Source organism: Parasteatoda tepidariorum, chromosome X1 (assembly GCF_043381705.1).
Source record: "Parasteatoda tepidariorum isolate YZ-2023 chromosome X1, CAS_Ptep_4.0, whole genome shotgun sequence".
NCBI lineage: Eukaryota > Metazoa > Arthropoda > Arachnida > Araneae > Theridiidae > Parasteatoda > Parasteatoda tepidariorum.
Window position 1 is genome coordinate 3,717,070 of NC_092214.1, and position 24,969 is coordinate 3,742,038.

Below are 24,969 nucleotides of genomic sequence, written 5' to 3' on the forward strand. Positions count from 1 at the left end.
GTTTAAGTTTTTAATAAATTGTTACTGATATTAATAACAATAAAGATTCATTACTTTTAAAGTAGATAAATAGAAATCTAAATGCATTATTTGAAAAAATATTACATAGCAGAACATTGTTAATTATTAAATAACTATAGTACCGCACAAAAAAAAAACTAACGTTTGATAACTTTTGATCTAATTATCAGATTTTTAGCGACTAAAACTTCCTTTTAATAGCTTACGGGCTTCACCTTAAGAATGTTAATTAATTTGTGCAAACAATAGCTTAATTAACAAAAACAGACACAATGTACTTTCTCTGAATAAATACAAATCTTGCTAATGTCAACTCAAAATAAAAGAAAGAAAATTTTTTGACCTTAAAAGTAATTCATGTCATGAGTTCAGAATTTTTTTTTCTTTATGAAAATCATACAATTCACAGACATTCTCTATTATCTATATTTGCATTTTCTAAGCATAAATATGTATACATAAATTAACTGATACACATATTCTCAAAATAATATATAACTAGTTACTTCAAAAAATAAAATAAAGCTAAGGTTATAAACTTATAATGAAAGAAAAATATATTACAAGATGAAATTCAAAAAGTAAAATGATTTATTACGTCAATTAGAGAGAAGGATTACAAAAAAAAATAATCAGAACAATCAAGGATCTAGACGGATAGTCATTTCTCATGAAACCATACTTCTTTACAGGCACCCCCATGAGGCAAACAAAAACTCTTCATATTAGATTGGAATATAAATTGGAATTCATACTCTGAGTACAAAAAGGCTTATCTTGTTTCATGTAATACCCCCCCTCCTCTCAACATATTCAATTAATACAACTCTATCATTTGACTGCTGTAATTGGAAAATTATCAACACTAGAACAAAGCATTGAAATACCTACTCTTGTAGATATAGAATTGTGAATGATCAGTTTCCTTACCTGTCAGAGGGGAAATAAATTTTCTGTTCATGTTAAAAGATATTTCACATTAAGCATGTTCACGTTAAAAGTACTTTAAGGCATTATATTTGCATACAATTTGACTGGAAATCAAAAATTAGTTCACGCTAAAAGACATTCCCGCTAAGCATATTCACCTTAACAATGTTTGACTGTATATATATTTTTCACCATATCGGGAATTCTGACTTTCAAAATAGGGGGTAGCTGTAATCAGGAAAATACGGTCCCCTAATTTTGGTCAGGAGAGCAATTGAAAATTTTTGACCCCTTAATGTTAACTTTTTGCATATTTCACTGCATCTTCAAAAATTACTCAGTGAATCAAAATATTTTTGTGCACAATTGCAAATTACATTTATCTGAAGATAATTCTATAAAAAAATATTTTTCAAAGTTATTTATTATTAATTTATTTAATAACAGTCAAAAAAATTTTGATTATTATGTAAACAAATTTTATCATTTTAAATTACAAAATCTGAATGAAATTGGAAGGATAGATTTGGAGTAATCTAATAATAAAATAGTTGTATTAAAATTTGATTTCTCGAGAACTATTCAACATATTTCATAAAAATTTGTCATTTAAAATTGTCTTGTTTAAATTGATTTAATTTTTTTAACCTTACAATTCAATTTTTTCTAACCATTACCAAATAACTTAATAAAAATAATAAATAACTTTTAAAAATTATTTTTTAGAAGGTGTATAAATGAATTTTATAAGGATATGCAAAATATGTTTCAATTGTCTTAACTTTTGGTGACATACTAAAATATACAAAAAATGAAATTCAAATTAAGGGGTCCAAACTTCTGATTACTCTCCTGCTTAAACTCTTGAGACCATATTTTCCAAATTGTAGATGCCCCTCTCAACATATTTTGAAAGTCAAAAATGCAAATCTGTCTAAAAAAAAAAATTTTAATTTGGAGAAAGTTTGTTTTGGTGTCTGATTTCTTAACTTAAAATATCATTTACACTAAATAATTTGCATATTTGAAATTTGTCTCTTGCATCATAAAGATCAGAGTCTTAATAATGCAATCATTAGATTATAAGTTATTCAGTGCACTCATTTTCCATTATTTCGCGCACTGAAATTTGTTTCTAAAATTTTTTACTTCAAAAAAATAAATACAAATTATAAACATTTTTTTGATAATTAATAAATTTCAGATTAACTTAACTTACAAGAATAACACAGTTCTTTAAAACTCGGAGATATTTTAGTAAAAAATTCCATGCAAAAAATTCCATAGTAATGGTAATTTGCATATGAATCTTACTAAAAGAGAGCAAAATTTAAATCTTGATATAATGACATAAAATATTCTTGATGATCAATATAATAAAATTTTTTTGGAATTAGGTTCATTTAATATATATATATATATATATATATATTAATTTTACTCTACATTAGTTAAACTAAGTAGTACAAGTTTTCCCTGTCTAGAGAATGCATAAAAGGCATTTGATGAAGTTTTGTGAACATATACAATTCAGAGTTGTGGAATATTGTATCAGGAATTAAATAAGATCTTATTTTAATGCTATCTTGTAGAGTGAGACATGCATGGAAGTAGTAGTAAACAAGCTGAAACTAAAGTTAGAACTAATGAAATATGTACATAGCACTGAACCATACAGCTAGATAAGAAAACTTTATACCAGCAATGCAGACATATTTATATGAACCAATTTTTCCAACATATTATTGCTGACTTAACAAAAAAAGTAAAAAAATATTTACTTCATGATAATCTGAATGAAGAAGATCAAAAGCAGCACTCAACATAATAACATAGGGATAATTATTACATAAGCCTAACAACCTAAAAACAGAGAAAAATTCAAAGTAACTAAATGAATGATCATCTGGATACAATAGATCATAAATATAAAATACAATCTTAAATAAACATTAATTATCTATGTATATACAAATATATATATACACGAGGCATGTTTTTTAAGTAAATACCATTTTGACATAATAAAAAAACAGATTTTTTTAGCAATTTCTCTTCATATGAAAGTGTGTTCTTTTATCTACTTTTCTACATAATTGCCATCAATACTGAGGCACTTATCATATAGTAATATTGTACATTGACCTTTTGCATACCATCGCTATAGAAGTCTGTAGCCTGATTTGTTAGCCACTGCAATATGGCCATTTTGACATCATTGTCGTTGTCATGGCGCTCACAGGCCAGATGTTTCTTCAAATGCAGAAACAAGTGGTAGTCACTGGGAGATAGATTGAGAGTGTATGGAGGCTGAGTTGTACCCAGCGAAATGATGCGATTGTTTCCCATTAGCAAGAAAAGAGCAGAGTAGTAGAAAACATAACTAAGATTGAAGACTAAGTTTAAAATATAAATCAAAATTTATTCACCTCAAAAACATTCAAACAATTAATTAAAACTTATTCATGATATACTATTAACTACATATTTGCCCTCTGGTGTCTAAGTAACGAACCTACCGAAAAGAGTATGACAAACATAAAAAGGGAAAAACAGAAAAGAAGATTGCTTAAGAAATACCTTCTTATTAACTGAATAGCGAATCAGCAATCTTCAATCACCAATCAGTGAAAAGTACTGTGTCAGGTTGCTTTATTTACTTGGGTGATTCGAAGACATGCCATCGCAATTTTGATCCTCTGCAAAGGGGATGGCTCCCCTGATTTTGTAGCCCGACGTCCTGCATGCGAAGTCTAGCACTTCGCGGTAAAACAGTTTTATGAGGACCGATACAGCACACCCTCAGTCAATACACAGGCTGATCAAAGTGGTTACTCACCCACTTACTGACTGCAGTCAGTGGTGCTTGACTTCAGTGTTCTACTGGTAACTGTGTCTTATGATCAGTCCACTGCAGGACTAATAGAGATGAAAAAATAAGCTTAAGAGTCTAAATTTGTCTTAAAGAAAAATTCTATTGCATAAGATATTATTCTTGCAATTCAAGGGCATGCACATTCTAGAAAATTTATTTAAAAGCATAGTTGGAAACTACTATAATAAGAGAGGAAAATCATTTGTATGTATTTAAAAAATGAATGAAGTAAGCTTTTGCGAACTTAAAAAGTTTCTTTTTTTCAAACAACACTTTTAATTACTCACATGCTTAATAACTTCTTAAACTTTTTCTCAGGTTTTACAAACTTGATTTACTACTAAATTTCACCATGCTGATATCTGTAATTTTTCATAACATTTAAGATGTTATATATTATATACATACTATTTATATAACAGATTTTTTTTAACTTACTTTTTTATTTTTAAAATTGCATTACAGTTTTTAATTATTAAACAATAAAATATAAGCATTTTTTGCTCAATAAAAATTTTTTGTATGAATAATATTTTTACTGTAACATAAACCAACACGAATAATAATATTAGGTTGTTTAATTTTTAATTTCATGGAATGAAGTTATTTTGCCTAGATGAAAAATTTTGTTATGGTATGAATGAAAAATTATTGCATCTCATATTGCGCTAATGAAAAATTATTTTTCATCTAGTCTATTTAAGGTGTGCTAGAGACATGCAAATAAAAATTTAAGAAAATTCTATTAAGTTAGTCTATTTAAGTAAATATCTTTGCACTTAGTGTTACAAAAACACAAATATAGTCCTTAACAAATTAATTTTCGCTTATATTTTTCGTATAATTTCGTTGAAATAAGAAATGTTTTGACCAATTCACACTAAAACTTCATCATCATTAACAAAATAAAGTGAAAAGTAGTTGTGAAATTTTTTTCTTCTAAGTCTTAAAAACACAGTTTTTTTTTTAACTTCCACCCCTTGTAACTAGCATTAATGTTGTTAAAATTTATAAAAATGAGAATTATAGCATGCACAGTAACTTTTATTCAAGGCATGAAGTTGTTATTCTCGAATAAAAATATCATCAATGTTTGAAACTATCAAATAAAGTAAATAGTAATAATTATTGTCAACATGCAAAGAATCCAATACTTTTTATTAACAACAGCACTATTATAAGATCAGTAATTGGTTTATTCAAACATTCATGATCTTTAATAAAAAATAAAAAAAATTCTTACTTTATTTAATCCTTAAATTTGTCATTTCGTATCCCTCGCATTTTATTATTCCGAAAAGGTCTATCTCCTGAGTGGTTGAATATAATATGCACAATCACTCAAAAAGAAAGGCCCATTCAGCAAGTGAGATATTTAATTTTAATTATCGCAATGATTATTTTCAAGAAAACAAAAATTACTGAATAGTATACTGTCAATTCAGAACAAATCTCGGAGATCCAAAAGATGCATTCTTTCATAAGATTTTATAAACACTTTAAAAGATACAGAAAAAAATATACGATATTCACACAAAATTATATTATGATTTCTCAATAATATGCACGTATTTATATTTTAAAACTGATAAAACAATACAGAACTCTACAAAAGCGAAATTGTCGTTCTCCGATTGTAAGCAGACGATAGAGGTTTAAAACTCGCCTGCCTGGTTTAAACCTACCTCAGACTAGGTTTAACCTAGCCAAGGCTGAACTAGATCCTTAGAACTGCGTTTTTCCTTAAACTTCGTTTCTGCAATGCAGCTTGGTTTAACTTCGCGGTTTAGAACAGGTTTAGTTTAAAGTTAAACTTCGTTCAGACAATTCAGCCAATAAGTTTAATGAATGTAGATTAAAATTCAAAAACAAAGCAAATATAAATATAAATATGACAAATCAAATTTAAAAAGTAGATTTAAATGTATGTATTTAAACTTACCAGAATCCAACAAGATTTCGCCAGCATTTTTCAGAGTTTGCTGAACTATATTGTTCTAAAAAGATAGAATATATTTAAAACAAGAAGAATATAATTTGCACAGTTTATATAATATTATCCTATTAATAAATGAAATTTTAAATATTTAAACAATAACAAAACATTTGTTAAAAGAAAATTGATTTTGGTCTTTATATTACAAGTTGTTACTTCTTGAAATAATATAGAAATATTGCTTATAAGGAAGAAATATTTGTACAGATTTTCCAAGTATTTCAACATCTAAAAAGACTAAGAAGTCAGATTTTAAATCATGAAAAAAATTATTCATTTAGCTGCAGACTTTTAATTTAATTTAGGCAAGGAGAATTATTTCTCTAACTGAGTTAAACCACTAATTACAATGCAAAAACACTAGCAAGAATTGTGTGGGTAGCCAAAAACTGGGGAAAATGGTCCCAATAGTTTATTATTTCATTTAATAGCAGTCGAAAAAAAATTTAATGGTAAGGTATAAAAATTTTTACATCATTATAAGGAATGTAATTTTAAAAGGAAAAATAAAAAAATTTGAACAAAATTTGTTGAATAGTTCCTGCGAAGTTCAATTTTAAATAAACAACTTTTTTTCAAATTAAATTTCTCAGGAACTATTTGACATATTTTGTTGAAATACTGCCTTTTCATAATACATACTTTAAAATGATGTAAAGATATTTCTCGCATGAAATACCTAATAATTAAAAAAATTTTTTTTGACTGTTTTTAAATAAAATAGAAAAATTCATTATTAAAAATTATTTTTGTATGGAATTATCATTGGATGAACAAAATTTATAATTAAACGCATAAAATTTTTTGATTAACTTAAAAAGTTTTTTAGATATGGTACAATACACAAAAAAATAAAATTAAAATTAAGAAGTCTTAACTTAAGACTACACTCCTGATCAAACTACTGGGACTATATTTTTCAGATTGCTGCTAACTCTATATTTTGAGGGTAAAGGATCACAATCAGTCAGGGAAAGAAAAAAAAAGGAATGCTTATTCAGAGAAAATGTGTTTTTGTGTCTGATTATATAACTTAAAATATTGTCTGCTCAAATTAACTAACATATTTGAAATCAGTCCTGTGAACCACTACGTTTAAGTCTTAATACGTAAAAATCTATGCTAGACACTGCATTAATCTGGTATAAATATAGTAAGATTATTTTGGTATAAATACAGTTAGATTATTTTGGTATATAAATATAGTTAAATCATTTTGGTATAAATATAGTAAGATTTATTTGGTATAAATATAGTAATTATATTGTTTTGGTAATACACATTAATAATTACATTAGTATGTTTTTTCCATGTGTTTTGTATTTTGCCAGACTACAAATTTAAAAGAACAAGGTTCAGGAAAGAACGGCAAGTCTAAAATCACAAGTTTGAAAAATCACTTGAAGATAGAGAAATACTAAATTGATTCAGGAGGAGAAGTTTAAGTTTTTAAGCTCTGAAAAAAGGGTGTTTTCTCTTATTTTTCTGAACTTTTTATTTCTATATTTTTATGTTTATTTCGAACATTTAAAAATAATTTAAAGATAAATTTACATATTAATTGTACTTGTCATATTTTCTTTCATTCTCATTTTGCAAGTGTTTTTGATTTGATATTAAATATATGCTTGTATATATAAGACAGATCCAGATTATATATGTATATATCAATGGAATGTGAGTTGACACCAAATTTGCAAGGCTATCAATAGTTCGCTTTCCCTATCCATTGCTTACCGGCTAAGAAATATTTTCAGGAAGAGCGTAAGAGTGCATGCAGAAGCAAGCTGCTGAAACTCATACACACACCTAGAAAATTCATACAGGGCAAGGCGTCAAAGAAGCCAGTACACCGATGTAAGAATAATTATAGACTTCAAATACTTAAAGGAAGGATGAACTATATTTCTGAAAATAGTATACATACATTACACTTAGTTTACAGTGCATAAATGCACATTTTTTTCAAATCTCAAACTTTTCTTAGAACCTTAAGAGCTGAACAATTCCCTTCAACACCACAGGTATTCATGCCATAAGTCACAATTGATTCTTAGAAAATAGATTCCAATACTTAAGAAGTAGCTTGTTCTAATACTACTGGAATACTCTTTCATTCAGAACTTTTTAAAAGAAATCATTAAGTGTTCAAAAAAAGAATTCCTCTCCCTTTAAAGAAATGGTAATCCTTAAAGGTGTTTGGGAAAAGAAGTTAGATGTTACAGAATATATAATACATTAAATTTATAAGCTTAACAAAAATAAGAGTTTCAAAATCTTTGAAAAAAAGTTTCTAGGAAAATTTGTATAATATTTCAGAAAAAAGTAAACATTTTAAACACCTTTAAATAAGAAATACTTCAACTTTATCCCAAAAAGCGACGAAAAAAAACAAGTCAAAGGACTCAATTTAAATGTAACCAAATACAAGTTAAAGTATGCACTTTTTACTTCGTTACGAAAATAAAAGCATTGCCATGCATGCACAAGTGGAGATTAGTTTCATCAAACAGTCCTCCGCAAAGGCTTGTTTGTCCCAATGTTTGAATATATTACTTTGTCTTCATGGTTAGGTTTAAAATTACAAGACTATGGAGGTGATTATAAATAGTCATAAACTCAGAATTGAGCCAGATATTCAATGCCAGTTTTAAGATAAAATTAATTTTTCTCATTCATTCTTATTTTAAGGGCTCACTTTGTTTTATTTAATTCACTTTGGAAACTCTTAATAATCATAGATCCAGGGGGGGGATTTCTAAATCGTGATCTATGGCAGAATAATCGCCAAGTCTTGACAATTTCCGGGCAGTGGCCTTCAAAAAACTAAAAATAAACATTACAGAAAGGGACCAACTCGAAAGTTATAACTCGTAGCCACTTCCACGGAAAAACTTCTATAGTTTGTCTAAGCTAAGAACTCTTCCCGTCACAAAGTCAAAGGCCATCTGGTCCTATGGAAACAAGAATGGAACATTTTAGGGAGGGTAGCTTGCTTCACTCTAGGACTAACAAAATAGACTGAAGAAAGATATTCCCTTTCTCTCGCCGACCGGAGCCGAAATCACTAAAAACAGTGACCCCGCACCCCTACTTGCATGCTGATGGCCATTCGTATGCTGACTGGGTTCTCTTTACTTTTTCTCCTGTGACTGAAAGTGACTCCCCCTCCGCAGTAACGTTTGCTGCATTTTTACCCCTTTTCCCAGTATTTCTTCCTTCCCTAACACCAATAAAAAGGTTCCAGGAAATGCCTTTTCTACTAGCCAGCTGCATAGGAAAGAAGGGGAGAGGGGACTCAGTTGTGCTCTTTTGAAAACAAATCTCCCTCCTTTCCTGCATTCCAGAGGAGGAGCATCACTAAGGGTCACTCCACAGTCTTGGTAGCTCTTCCTTTCCCCTTTCTGTTGATTTATGGGTTCAATGCATAAATCACTAGAAGCTAGAAAAGGAAAAAACGTGTCAAAAGACTTCTTTTTTTTTCTTCTTAGAGAGGGGAAGATGAACAGGAGTTTGTTTATTTTGATTGTTAAAAAGTGTTCCAGAAATCCACCCTTCCGGAAAAGGGACGTTCGGATATGGGACGTTACACTACATAATTAAAAGTTACACTATAGAATTAAAATCAGTAAAAAATAAAATACACAAACAAATGCACCATATAATTTGTTAAACTTAATTTACTGTATGAGCCTTTTATGCATACTTCATGTAATTTATTTTGTTTTATCAAAATAATATGGGATTTTTAAAGTAATTATTTTGTGCTAATTAACATTTTCATAATTTGATATTTTCAACAAATATTTTTTTCTGAGTCAAAAGTATTAATTTTTAAAATTTTAATACTGAAGTTATAAATACAGCTGATAGAGGAAGAAAATAAGAGTTCTTTGTGTTGTCTTTTTTATTTCTTTGTGTACATTTATATGAAATTTTTATCCTTACCAAAATGGACCATGCGATCCAAGAAAACCAAAATATCTCATCTTGTCTGTTTCTTGGCTTGTAAATAATAAAGTAAATATATTTAATAAAATGTGCATAAAAATTATTCCCACCACAATTATTATAATTTATCATTTCTTCAAAATATGAATACTAGTTCAGTCAATCAACTGAATAATTTTATTTTCCCTTTTAAACACAACAATTTCAATTTTTAAAACCATATAAGTTGAACTGGAACAAGATGAGAAAATAGCTTAACTTAAAAACTGCTCTAATAGTCTTAAATTTTTCACCTTTTTTTTCGCAATTTAGAGTTTTATAAATATATTTATTTTAATCATGATTATCTCTACTGTAATTAATGTTTAAGATAGTTTTTCTAGTATTATTTTTAATGTCTCTTTCATCTCAGAAATCCAGATCAATTAAAATTCACAGTAAAAAAATTGTTTTTTGTTTAGTAAAACGTTTAATGGCCTTTTTTTTTTATATTTCTTTAAAAATTCGACTACCATTTAAAATGTTAAAATCTGTTCCAAAAAATTGATCTCATTTGTGATTGTTTTTTTCACTTAGGATTACATGACATAATATTATGCATTTATAAATATCATGTCATTCTCATCATAAATTTTAACAGACAAAAAGTTCTTTTCAAAATAAAACTATATTTTAATTTCTAGAATTCTTGTCACAAATGAAGTAAAAAAAAAAAGGATCACAAATTAACACTTTAGGAGAGAAAAAGAAAATCAAAACATGACCAATCTTAAATTAAGAAGGCGAGATAAGAAAAGTATGTATAGTAGATGAAAAAACACACAGGAATTGAAAGACACTTATCTGAGACACTTCAAACTAAATTCGGCAATCAAACTAGTTTTAATTCTGTTCATCCGAATATTGATTTTTCCGATTTTCTTCTAGTTTTTCCTGCTCATAAATGGTAGTTTGCGATTCCTAATTTGTACATTCAAACTAGTCATACAAACTAGTCAACAATAGCAATCAAACTAGTTTTAATTCTGTTCATCCGAATATTGATTTTTCCGATTTTCTTCTAGTTTTTCCTGCTCATAAATGGTAGTTTGCGATTCCTAATTTGTATATTTTTTTACACTCAATTCTTAAAGATGATTCTAAACAGGGGTCTGTTCAGAAGAAATTTGGGTTCGTTAACGGACCCTTCACAAATTATCGTTTCATAAAAATGGAAGCTTCACAAAATAATTTATCTTTTAATCGAACCCTTCATAAATTTGTTTATCTTCATTATTGTTTTGTTAATAGAATAAACCCTTCCCGGGGGGGGGGGGAGAGAAGAAAGATGGTTCGAGACAAACTAAGTATCCCTAAGTTTAAATTCCTAATGTTGTATTCTAAGAAAATATTTCTACTTTTACAAACATCGTGTGCACATTCTCATTAATATTGAATCATATTTTTTTTTGTGAATAAATAATAGATCAATTTATATTCATTCATAGAATTAATTAATAGAATATTATGTAAATAAAAATTTATTTCTGGCAATTTTTTAAATAAAATATTATAAATTTAAGAATTGTTTAAGTTTACTTAATGCGTAACACATTAAAAGTGATACATTACTAAGCTGTGTTATTTAAAATATGTCAATTGCAATTATTAAAAATATGAGTGATTTTGTTTAAATTATTCATCCGAAATGAATATTCTGCGGTGAGCAGTATAGGCTAAAAACCAAATATTTGTATGTTGCATCTCTAATTTAGTAGCAGCAATTGTTGAGCAGAATCTTGTATCTATTTACAATTTAAAAACTTCTTGAAAAGGTTTTTAGCAGTAACAGAACCCTATTTGTACTAATTCACAAAAGCAGGACCCTGGTTGAAAGAATATGACTTAACACTTATTTTATATTCACAAATTATGAATAGTTTTTTTCTTCACAATTTTACTAAAACAGGACCTTTTACAAAATGTCTGGACAGATCCCTGCTAAAATTATATATGAGGATGAATATAATAATATCCCCCCCCCCCAATAAATTTAATATGACGACGCCAATGCCTGATATTATGTTTTTAATCGCAAACTAGCGATGTTCTTGAAGACTTTATGATAAAAAAAAATTCACAAAATTCTGTTTTCAATTTAATCTGCACCTATATGAATTACAACATTACGGTTTCTTTTCAAACCATATCAATTTTTAAATATATTTTTAGCTAATAATTGTAGAAAACTTAACTACAAAACTTACTCTCAGCAACATCAACATTTTCATCTTCATTTACTTCATTAATATCCGTCATCACAATATTAAATATTTTCTATGAAAATTTCTAAAGCAAGAGGTGTGTGAATTGATAATGATCGCTCATGTCACCACCTGTAAACACCTCACGTAGAAGGTGTAAACGCGCTATTTTGTCACCGAAGCAGGGAGATAATGGCGATAACTTGGCCAAGGGCGATAATAAGCCAAATACGGTTCAAGGCGGGTTGCCACCCCTTGAAAGCAAAAGTACTTTGCTCAAAGTAAGCGCGCGCATTCAAATTTCATCATAAAAGTAAATAATACAAAAATGGGAACCGCGAAATTTTAGGGAAAAGGGAAAATGCGAAAGGGGAAAAAAGTCACTCACTTGTTGAGAGTATGATATGTCTAATGAATAATCTCGGCCTCTGTGTTTCCAACCCTGCTATTCCATTAACGAAAAGAGGGAAATTAATTTCTACTTTGAATACTTAGGGTGATCACCGAAGTCAAGCATCGCTGGCTACGGTCAGTGTGCGGGTGGGTGACCACTTGGATCAGTCTGCGTAGGGACCGAGGGTGTGCGGTATTGGTCCTCGTTAAACTGTGCTACCGTAAAGTGCTCGACTTCGTGCGCAGGTCGTCGGGCTACCGAAGCGGGGGTGCCATCCCCTCCGCAGAGGATCAAAATTGTGATGGCATGTCTTCGGATCATCCTCCGGGATGTTTCCCAGACCGTCGCCAATAGCCCATTGTGCAGCTCTAGTGCGACGTAAATTAACAACAACAACAATACTTAGGGTCAATTCCAAAGATGCGTTACATAGAATTTTTCCAGTTTCGTGGGATAAGGAAGCTCGATCCTAACTTCACTTTAACGGTTACAATCAAGTTAATCACAATGCGAGCAGGAACCTGATTGGCAAGTCTTTTGTCGATAAATATTTTTGACCAATCAAGATCACATTCGCATAAAGCGAAATATTTGAATATTGTGCTAGCGGTCTCTAAGGAACCATTTCCATTACATTCTGTACAATACTTGTGCTAGTAGTCCCGCAGTGGACAGATCGTAAAGACACAGTTCCCAGTAGAACACCGAAATCAAGCATCACTGGCTGCGGTCATTAAACTGGTGGGTGACCACTTTGATCAGGCAGAGTAGGAACCCAGGACGAGCGGTATTGGTCCTCGCTAAACTGTTCTACTGTAAAGTGCTCGACTTCGCGAGCTGATCGTAGGGCTACCAAAGCAGGAGAGCCATCCCTTCTGCAGAGGATCAAAATTTCGATGGCATGTCTTCGGATCATCCTCTGGAATGTTTCCCAGACAGCCGCAATGGCCCATTGTGCAGCTCTAGTGAGACGTAAATTAAGTACCTATGTGCTAGTAGCTTCCCATATTTCTTTTCTTATTTAGTTTTTCATGCGGATTCCACACTTTGAATGCAAAGGGCATACAGGAGTCGAATTATCTTTTGTTGGTATTAGCATGTGTATTTTTCCTTCTGTATGTCTTTTCTATCTCCAATAAATGATCTACCTTAGTGGCTATTATAATTTTATTGGAAATTTAAAAAATTAACGTCCTTATTCGCATATGAGTTATCTATCGTTCTTTCTCTTTGAAATATATCTTAAATGAAATTAAAATGACAAATACACATTTTTAAATCACAAAGTATGCAAAAATTAGAATATCAGAACCAGTTTGATTGCTTTTGAAGTACTAAAGGAGTTTCTATTAATCACCTTATACCATTTCTGGTTTAATTATTCAAATTAATTGGGTTTTCATGCTGTAAATCCTTCCCTACCCAATTAACAGCAAAAATTCGTTATTGGATTTTTATTTCCTCTATCTACTATTAATAATAATAACCATTGATGTCGCAGTTTTATTTATTCGAAAAATACTTAACAAATGAAAAATATATATAGACGATTTAAGGAAAAAATGTAGCAAAGATTTCTGAAAAGCATTGATTTCTATAAATTTTATACGTTGAAACTTTTCATCGGGATAACCTTTACATTAAATACAGAGAAATAAACTATTTATTAAATTTATTAGTCAATGCCACTGAAATCCAATTTTATTTTCTTGCAGCATACAAGCACAAGTTCTTAGTTTTAAAACTTTTATTGGCAAGAGAATTATGGATTACAAATTATTCGAAGTGGGAAAGAACAATATATTAAATTGAAAAAAAAAATTTTTAATAAATTTAAGCATATCAGTTTAAGCAAATAATTTTAATGGAATGCACTGCAACTATCAATGAACAAACTTATAAGGTCTCAGCCATACACTATTTTGACTATTTCCAGTACCAAAAAAAAAAAAGAGAGAGGGAGGGAGAGAGAGAATAAGAACAAAAAGTTGCATATAATGCGTTATGCAGTATAAGCATTGAAATTGTACAATAAAAAACAATTATAAGTTTACATTTAAAGAAAGAATCTTGAACTGTTTAATAATAAAAATATAATTTTAATTTGCAAAGAATAGATAATAGCAAATTTTCTCAGATTAAATGTTTAGAACTATGAATGTTTAAAATGTTTTAAACATTCATAAATTAAAAATGTTTTGTGTAACAATTTTGCATAGGCCACAGTAAAATGTTACTAACCCAATAAAAGATACCGTACAAATTTTTTTTTTTTTTTAAATTGCCCCCAAAAATTTTTAGAGCAAAAATAACTAATAAATAATTAAGATTATTAAAGTCCTGATAAGATTAAGATTAATTAAGATAATTAAGTAAATTAAGATAAAAAGTTATACATGAGTATGAAAGTCCCCTAAGGCAGTGTTTCCCAAACTTATGACTTTTGTGTACCCTTTCTACATTTTTCATAACGCTGTGTACCACTAAAAAAAAATGAATGTATTTTTTTAAAAATATGTTTTTTTCTTCTTTTTTGGTACAAAGTTTCGTAGATACCAACCGGCGATCCATATTCTATGTTAGGAATAAAAATTATATTTTCTAAAAATAATCAAAATATGTAGAATTTATTACAAACCTTTACTATAAAAAAATTGCACAAAAGTTAAAAATCACAACTGGCTGTTGACACCACTATTTATTAACTGTCAACTCAGCAAAAAATAGCCTATAGAAAAATACGTAATCGTAAATTTTCATACCTAGTTTTGTTTTTAAATAAAAGTTTTCGAAATTTTCGTTTGTTGCAAGATATTTCGCATAAGAACGAGTTCCCCCGCTAAACTGTTCCCGTACCCCTGGGGGCACGCGTACCACACTTTGGGAAACACTGCCCTAAGGTCAAAACATTTTTTTCTGAACACTTTCACTACTGCTCTTTCTCCTTTTTTTCCTATATGGCTTTCAGATAATGAAAACTTGTGATTATTTCAGACTGTGATACAATACAAGTTATTTTAAATGCAGAAGAGGAGACAACGAATAAATTCTGTCAACCTATAAAAGATAAAAATACATTATTTGAAATAAAAAAACACATTTATAAAAGGTTTTTAATAAATTTTTCTTTAATAATTTAATTTTTTTATGCTGTCACATTACATTATTATCATTCGACTTTTCATTGTGACTTCTACGGAATTAGTGGTTAGCATTTGCTACGCTATCAATTTCTTTAAAAAATAGCCATTAATTTTTTTCGAATACAATTTCGACTACTCCCCCTTAAAATTTACACGAAATACTAACACGATTTCAAACATAAAAAAATCTTAATTTTTTAACATATTTTAGTAAAATTAATTGTTTAAAAGTAATAGTAGTGTTTCAAAATGGTCTACACCACGTAAAATCAAAATGTCTTTATTGAATATTCATTTCGAAAAAATAATAAACAAATTTAAGTTGCTCAATAATAATTGCCTATTAATGAGCACTTGAATTGTGCAGACTGTTACTTCCAATTTGTATATTTTTGAGGAGAATGAAGTTTTCGATCAAGTAATACAATTAGTATCAACTTTTCATTAATATTAAAACAATATTTATAAAAAGCATAGATTAAAAGTTTCAATTTACTTTGATAAAACTTGAATTTGAATAGCCCAATGAGATATAAGCTATATACATGGTATTTCGTGAGGATTGCTCTTAATGTGTCCCACCTAATTAAGGCGGGTTGACACGATCAAAGTACTTTGATCAAAGTAAGCGCGCGTTCACCAGTAGGGAAATATTTTTAGGGAAATGAGACGATTTAGAAGAAGTTGTTTTTGTTTACAGATTTGTTATTTTGAAGCTTATTTTCAAAAAATCTGGATGTATTAATAGGATTTGACAACTACTCAATATTATCGGGTAAGTGAAAATTTCTTCGTTTATAATCAATTATATGTGCTTTTAAAATGAATATTACATTTATTATTCTAAATAATACTAATTATATCACATACTAATATACTTTATACTAATGTATATACGATATCTTTGTGTAATTAATAGATTATTAGAAGTATTTCTGAACTGAATAATCTGAAATAAACAAAAAATATTTATTCCATGTCTAATAGTTCATTTATTTCCGATCTTTTTCTGTATTAATCATTTTTATTAAAGTTGATAAAATATTTAGTCGAACTGTTTTTCAGCTCTATTATTTTTTAGTATAATTTATTGCTTAACTTTTATTACTGCGTAGACTTTTAGATACTAATGCAGATTATTTTCTGTCAAAATTTTATATAATTAATTGTTTTTGGTTACTTTCCGTCTGTATTTACGTAAAGAAAAATGGCTAATAGCGAAAATTTAGTGTCATGATAAGTGTGGAATTTTAAAAACATGGAACTTCATTAGTTTTTAATTCTATATTAAAATTCAGTCATTGTAAATTTTTATGCATTTCTAGCTTAATATAAAGATCCTTATCTTTTTACATTGATTTGATCTTTATGCAAATTTGCTTGAGAGTTTTAAAGTGTCTGTTTGTTTGACAGATGTCTCATGTTTTATTTGACCACATGCACTCTAGCTTACTAGACACTAAAATTGTTTCATACAAAGAATATCTTATTTCCATGTATAATAATTTAAAATTATTTTCATGAGTATTTTGATGAACTATAGAAAATTTTGTTGTTGAATAAAAAATGTTTAATTTTTCTCTTGTTAACTCCATTTTGAACTGTTCGTGATGCTTTATACTATGTTACAGTTATAAAATTGAATTCCTATGGACTTGCTTTTATTTCTATTAACTTATGTAATGTTAAATTATTTTTTTTTGTTCAAAGTTACATTATTTGCTCTCAGAAAGAACAAAAAAACTTTTCTTTTTTTCTTTCTGGAAACATACGATATACAAAATTTTAAAAAATTTGATTAAAATGTGTTTAGTTTTGCGAGCATAGATACAATACTTAATGCATAATACATAGTGTGTTCTCTAAATACCGCTTTTGATTTATATTTTTATAATCCTTATCAAAAAGGAAAACAAAAAGTGTGTGTGTTACAATTAGTATTAAGGTATGGAAAAAACACATGCACTATTGAATTTTGACTATTTTTCAGTTGAAAAATGTAGATATAATTAACATCTAAACAGGTTTAATTGGATGTTGAAACTTGAAGGTGCGTTTTTAATAATCCTCTTCTCAACTCCTGTCTATTTCTTTTTTCAGTCAAAAGTGTCTTGTTGTACATTTCTTTTGCCTTCCAGAACGGTGATTTGTCAAATTACGACAGCGCTTTTTTTTTTTCGTTTGAAGGTATTTAAAAAGACATATTAAGAGCAATCCTCACGAAATACCATGTATATAGCCTATATCTAATTGGGCTATTCAAATTCAAGTTTTATCAAAGTCAATTGAAACTTTTAATCTATGCTTTTTATAAATATTGTTTTAATATTAATGAGAAGTTGATACTAATTGTATTACTTGATTGAAAACTTCATTTTATTCAAAAGTACACAAATTGGAAGTAACAGTTTGCACAATTCAAGTGTTCATTAATAGGCAATTATTTTTGATCTACATAAATTTGTTTATTATTTTTTCGAAATAAATATTTAATGAAGACATTTTAATTTTACGCGGCGTAGACCATTTTGAAACACTACTATTACTTTTAAACAATTAATTTTATTAAAATATGTTAAAAAATTAAGATTTTTTTATGTTTGAAATCGTGTTAGTATTTCGTGTAAATTTTAAGGGGGAGTAGTCGAAATTGTATTCGAAAAAAATTAATGGCTATTTTTTAAAGAAATTGATAGCGTAGCAAATGCTAACCACTAATTCCGTAGAAGTCACAATGAAAAGTCGAATGATAATAATGTAATGTGACAGCATAAAAAAATTAAATTATTAAAGAAAAATTTATTAAAAACCTTTTATAAATGTGTTTTTTTATTTCAAGTAATGTATTTTTATCTTTTCTAGGTTGACAGATTTTATTCATTGTCTCCTCTTCTGCATTTAAAATAACCTGTATTGTATCACAGCCTGAAATAATCACAAGTTTTCATTATCTGAAAACCATGTATAAAAAGAAGTAGAAAGAGCAGTAGTGAAAGTGTTCAGAGAAAAATGTTTTGACCTTAGAGGACTTTCATACTCATTTATAACTTTTTATCTTAATTTTCTTAATTAATCTTAATCATATCAGGACTTTCATAATCTTAATTATTTATTAGTTATTTATGTTCTAAAAATTTTTTGGGGATAATCGTGGAAGCAATTTTTTAAAAAAAAATTGTTTTGTACAGTATCTTTTATTGGGTTAACAACATTTTACTGTGGCCTACACAAAATTGTTACGCAAAACATTTTTAAATATTTTCTAAACATTTAATCTGAGAAAATTTGCAATTATATATTCGTTATAGATTAAAATTATATTTTTATTATTAAACAGTTCAAGATTCTTTTTTTAAATGTAAACTTATAATTGTTTTATATTGTAGTAGTTAGTTATAGTTAATTTACGTCGCACTAGAGCTGCACGATGGGCTATTGGTGACGGTCTGGGATGATCCGAAGACATGCCATCACAATTTTGATCCTTTGCAGAGGGGATGGAACCCCCTCTTCGGTAGCCCGACGACCTGCACGCGAAGTCGAGCACTTTACGGTAGAACAGTTTAACGAGGACCAATACCTCACACCCTCGGTCCCTACGCAGACTGATCCAAGTGGTCGCCCACCCGCACACTGACTGTAGCCAGTGATGCTTGACTTCGGTGATCTGCTGGGAACCGTGCTTTAACGATCAGTCCACTGCGGGACGTTTTATATTGTACAATTTCAATGTTTATACTGCATAACGCATTATGCGCAACTTTTTGTTCTTATTCTCTCTCTCTCTCTTTTTTTTTTGGTATTGGAAATTAGTCAAATTAGTGTATGGCTGAGACCTTATAGTTTTGTTCATTGATAGCTTCAGTGTATTCCATTAAAGTTATTTGCTTAAACTGATATGCCTAAATTTACTATAAAAATACTTTTTTTCAATTTAATATATTGTTCTTTCCCACTTCGAATGATTTGTAATCCAATATTTTTCTTGCCAATAAAATTTTTAAAACTAAGAACTTGTGCTTGTATGTTGCAAGAAAATAAAATTGGATTTCAATGGAGTTGACTAATAAATTTTAATAAATAGTTTATTTTTCTGTATTAGATGTAAAGGTGATCCCGATGAAAAGTTTAAACGTGCAAAATTTATTGAAATCAATACTTTTCTTAATGTAAAATTTGCTTTATAACTATAATAAACCATGTAGGAATTAAATAGCGATTACCTTCAATTATTAAGCATCAAAGAATATTTCTGGAACTTTCTGGAAGCTTTCTCTCAAGTTGCTAAATTTCTGAGCGAATTCCAATGAAATCCAAATTTATTTACAATTATTCAAAACAGTCTTTTTGTTTTTAACTAATTCAATTCAAAATTTAAAATCAGCAAGTCCAATGGATTACCAGTACGACCAGGTTTTACTTTCGATATATGGCTAGGGATGTCAGAAAAGAAAGATGAAAAATTAAGGTTTATTTATGAATAGTTTATTTTAGAAAAAATAATTTTTTTTTCAATCCCTATATCTATTTACAATAGCAGTTGTGATAAGATATGGCTTTAAAAGAGCATGAGATAGCATAAGCTTTTTATATAATGAGTTTAATAATAATTATTACCAAAGAATAGATTGCATAAGGAAAATAAATCGAAAAGCTTGTTTGAGAGTAAATTAACTAAATAGAATGAAATACCACTGAATTTCTATGATCAAGCTTATATATTTTTATTAAATAATTATATTAAGATTTTGGATGTCTAATCACTAACCCCCTCAGTTTTTTGTTCAGTTTTTCTAGTGTTAAAAATTACGCAATATTTTCTCCCATGACTAAATTTATTTTACATGTTTTCATTATTATTACAGAACTGTTAACTTTCTACGCTTTTTTACAAAAAATAATAATTCTAGTGCTACCTAAGTTTATGTTTTAGCGTATTTTTTATTTCAGCCAATTTTTCATGCCAATACTCATAAATTAGTTCCTATGCAATGCGCCTTTGTTTTAGCTCTTTCGTTTTAAGGCTGTTGGCAAAATTAGCAAAAATTTTTAAATGCCCACCATATATATATATNATACAAAAAAATTTTTTTATATATAATTTTCAAATGTAAATTGGACTAACATAAAGATGCATGGATTATGGCGAAAAGTTGTGGTTGTAACCAGCCAATTTAGTTTACGATGTTGGAATTTGTTGATTTGTGTTTTGTTAAACGATCAAGCAAAGTTGGTTCAGCTCAAATTTGCTCAACATAGGTTGTTTCAAATTCTAACATGAAGTGATAGTCTATCTAGATGGTACCAGCAAAGAATAAAATGGTTTTTTATGCGACATTAAGCTGGAAACCATCAGCTCATGTTGGTTTTCTAACATAGGGTGATGGTCATTCTTGATAGTGGCAGCGGAAATTAAGCTGGTTTTTGATGGAATGTAAGTTGGAAGCAAACATAATATGTTGGTTCCTGATTAATTTTTGTGTTGGACCATCAAAAAATACCATCAAACTATGTTGGTTCTTGATGGATTTTTTGTTTGAGGATTGAAAAGCACCATCAAACTATGTTGGTTTTGTCTATGTTGGTCCAACATAAATTAGTTCCAATTCCCAACATGAGGTGATGGTCACACTTAATGGTGCCATCAGGAATTAAGATGGTATTTGATGGAATATAAGTTTGAGACCAACAACATATATTGGTTCCTGGTTAATTTTTTTGCTGGGCTATCAAAAACTACCATTAAACCATGTTGGTTCTTGACGGATTTATTTGTTGGACCATCGGAAAATACCATCAAACAATGGTGGTTTTGTTCATATTGTTGGTTCAACATAAATTTGTTTCAATTCCTAATATGAGGTGATGGTCAGTCTTGTTGGTACCATCATAAAATATGATGGTTTTTGATGGAAGTTCATGATGATTACCATCATATTCATGTTAGTCCATCAAAGAAAAACCATGATAAATTTTGTCTTGGGAAACTCGACCCCGGGGCGAAGTTGGTTTTTAGCCGGGAATCTGTTTTACCACAACTATATGGGACCTCCAATTCACAATACCGTCACCACCTGCCTGTGTATGACCTGCTGTACATATGGGGAGCAGCTGCTTTTTGGGAGACCCTGATGTGACCATCGACGGGGTGAAATCGTAATTCATCTGACCAGACAACTGTCTTTCACTTATTCATGATAAAGTGCCGTTATTCCAACGACGCTCGGTCAACAGAGACACACGACGTCTGCTGCAATATCCTACAGTGTCTCCTGAACTATGTGTTTCGAAACATTTGAACTTGAACCAGCATTAAACTGGGCTGTCAGATGAACAACCATCTAGCACCTAATTACTGCATTTTATTATTGGGAGAATTAAGGTTTATCTGACCCCCATGATAAATGAAGTATTTCAAGACACTTATTTCGAAACTATAACACTTCCGTGTGAGGCTATGTGTGATCATTTCGCTAGATTTTTATATTATTGCACGACTTAACCTTTGAAATTTGTTCCTGTTATAAATAAATCAATTTTGGTTAATAACAATGACAAAAACATGGCTGTGTTGGTTAAAAAGAAAAATAGTTTCTATTCATTGATAGTCATTCATTTGAGATATTTAACCACAATATAAAATGAATAACAATAAGGTTGAAATAAATGACAATAACAATGATATGAATTAAAAAAAAATTTTAGAATTTTTTATTTTATTTATTCTAATTCAAATGAAATTCACAATAAAGTTATTGTAAGTATTTATAAATTTTAAAACAATGATTTCCAGAATCAGAGACTACAACATGACCATCTGATGTCATAGCTAAGCCTTGAGGACCATAAAGTGGATCTCCAAAAGTATTTATAAATGAGAGGAATGAGCCATTTATGTCGAACACCTAAGGAAAACATTAATTGTCAAATTTCGTTGAATTACAGCAAAAAGTGTCATTTAACAAAAACATCAGCTATTTTTCAGAAAAACTCGTAAGATCAGATAGAGGAAACATAATGTTTTAACTAATTACTAAAAATATTTGTAAATTAAATATCTATATTACAAGTGAATTCTTAACATTAACATGAAATTAATGCCTTCAAAATATATGATAACCTCATAAAATAGTTGTCACCACTTGATTACAAAATAGTTCTCACCACTTGATTACAGACTCGGCCACCTTGCATAGAAAATAATAATGGTCCCGGCATTCACGAATTTATACAATTTCAGGGACAGTTTGAGTACAATTATAATGATCACTTAAACATTACAGAGATTTAGCATATATCTATGGCTTTCCACTAAGGGATTTGAGCTTCACATCGTTTGAAATTTCTCAACAAGATTTCTCAAAACTTCGTAAAATTTCTCAACAATTCAAAAATTTGCTAATTGGTGCAAAATAATGACAACGATACCGTTAACGTAAAATAACGCTTTGCAAAATCTCTCAAATTTCTAAAGGGTGTCATGCAAAATCTAAATTTGACCTTTAAAATGGTGCCAAGGAGACAGCTGAAAGTTAATAAAAATAGAAATCTGAGTGAGGAACAGTGCTTTTTCATTGTTCTGCAATATTTTGAGCATTATGTACCCTTCCTTGTTGTATATTTTACCAGTTATGCTGATCAGGACTAACCGTTCAAATCAGAGATAGCTCACTTTTTTTCGATTAGTGTGCCAGTTGAATTTCGATTCATTATTTTTAGGTGTCTAAAGTGTACCACTATATTTTTTTATTGAAAAATTGTACTCAACGAATGATAACGTCATGAATAGGAAGCAAAACTTGCTTCGTAACCGCGAGGATAATATTAAATTTAATTTTATGGATTTAAGTATTAAAAAAGAAGAATATGTCTGTATTATTGATTTATACGATAAAAGAAAATATTTTAAATTTAGTATAAACAAACTAATTACATGGAATTCTAATGTTTCTAAAGACGTTTATTTAATGAATATTTAATGAATTAAAGACGTTTACGCAAATGAATAGAATTAAAAGAATTTGCAGTAATGCTTTTTCTATCGAAAAAAAAAAAAAAAAACAAATCGACGAACTGTTCCAAAATTTAAAAAAAAATCAATGGATATCCAACTAATGCAATTAAATTCTAAATAAAATCGTTGAGTTGATTTTATGTTATAAAAAATTTTATAATTAAAATTCAGCCTGATAAATTTTAAATTATCCGGTATAATATTATTACCCTAAGCGCACATCCAGATTCGGGCAAATCCAAGGTTACTAACGAACCAAACGTGCTTCTGTATTTCAGAAAGAACGTGCCATAAGTTGATTTCATCATCCTCCATTTGCGCTTCTATTTTCATATTTTATAATCTGGCAAACTTGTTACGAAAATGTTTTAAATCATTTTTGAAAAATTTCGGTAAGTGTAAGTATATTTGAATTCGCTACTCATTTTATTTATTAAATTTTGAGTTTTATTCTGTGTTTTCTTGATTTTTTTGTTTTCTGTTTTTTGCTTGGTTGTTTTATTTTGCATTTCTGTTTTAGTTTACATATTTTGCATTCTAAGTTCTATTTTCGTTTCAGTTTTTGCTGCTCCTCACACTATTGTACTGATATATTTTGCTTTAGCTATACATATTAATACAATATTGAAAAACACTTTTTTTCCGATATAATCGTTTGAGCTGATGACGAAATTATATCTTTTCCTTAGTTTGCATTCCGTTCTTTTGAAATTTTTTAATACTTAAAAGAAAAAGAAACAAATATTTTTTCTTCGGTTTTTAAAAAATCTTTACATCTTTTTTTACGTATTCTTTCTCTCTCTCTCCCCCTGCATATATATATATATATATATATATATATATATATATATATATATATNTACATATATATATACAGCAAAATAAATAAATACAGAAAAACAATAAGTTTCATTTATTGCGCATAAGCTGAAAGTAAATAGAACTCATGAGTTCAAAATGAAGATAAAACAAAGAAAAATTACAGACATATGAAAAATTTTTTTTTTTTTTAAAAAATCAGGAAAATAAGAGATATAATCTTTTCATCAGCCCACACGATTCTATCTGCAAAAAAAGAGTGCTTTCCAGTATTGTATCAATATAGCCAAAGCAAAATATATCAATACAATATTGTGAGGAGCAATAAAAAAATTTTTACAAAAATTACAACAAATAAAATAGAACACAATAAGTAAAAATAACACGTAAAAACATAAAATAAAATATAAAGAAAAAACAGAATAAAACATAATCTATAAAGCGAGTAGCGAATTCAAATGAACTTACATGAACGGGAAATTTTTCAAGAATGATTTAAAATATTTTCGTAACAAGATTGCCAGATTGCAAAATAGGAAAACAAAAGCGCAAATTGAGCGTAACTAGAAGAGTTTTGTTTTAA

General features: G+C 28.8%; 2 protein-coding genes across 6 annotated transcripts in view; both read right to left on the minus strand.

The window, feature by feature from the left end:
• LOC107441642 (CLN3 lysosomal/endosomal transmembrane protein, battenin) overlaps positions 1-12,248 on the minus strand; it is a 70,236-nt gene extending 57,988 nt beyond the window's left edge. The window contains exons 1-3 of one of the 2 annotated variants that reach the window (XM_016054981.3): positions 12,020-12,248; positions 5,769-5,823; positions 2,733-2,814 (exon numbers count right to left, since the gene is read on the minus strand). In XM_016054981.3, coding sequence (XP_015910467.1) covers positions 2,733-2,814; positions 5,769-5,823; positions 12,020-12,071 — 189 coding nt within the window. In that variant the 5' untranslated portion in view covers positions 12,072-12,248. The remainder of the gene's footprint in view (positions 1-2,732; positions 2,815-5,768; positions 5,824-12,019) is intronic. The other variant, XM_016054982.3, reaches the window with a different exon arrangement.
• A 9,989-nt stretch (positions 12,249-22,237) lies between these two features.
• The window catches only part of LOC107441643 (tripartite motif-containing protein 2), a 46,817-nt gene continuing 44,085 nt past the window's right edge, over positions 22,238-24,969 (minus strand). For all 4 annotated transcript variants that reach the window (XM_071187299.1, XM_071187297.1, XM_071187298.1 and 1 more), the window contains one exon: positions 22,238-22,458. In XM_071187299.1, coding sequence (XP_071043400.1) covers positions 22,306-22,458 — 153 coding nt within the window. In that variant the 3' untranslated portion in view covers positions 22,238-22,305. The remainder of the gene's footprint in view (positions 22,459-24,969) is intronic.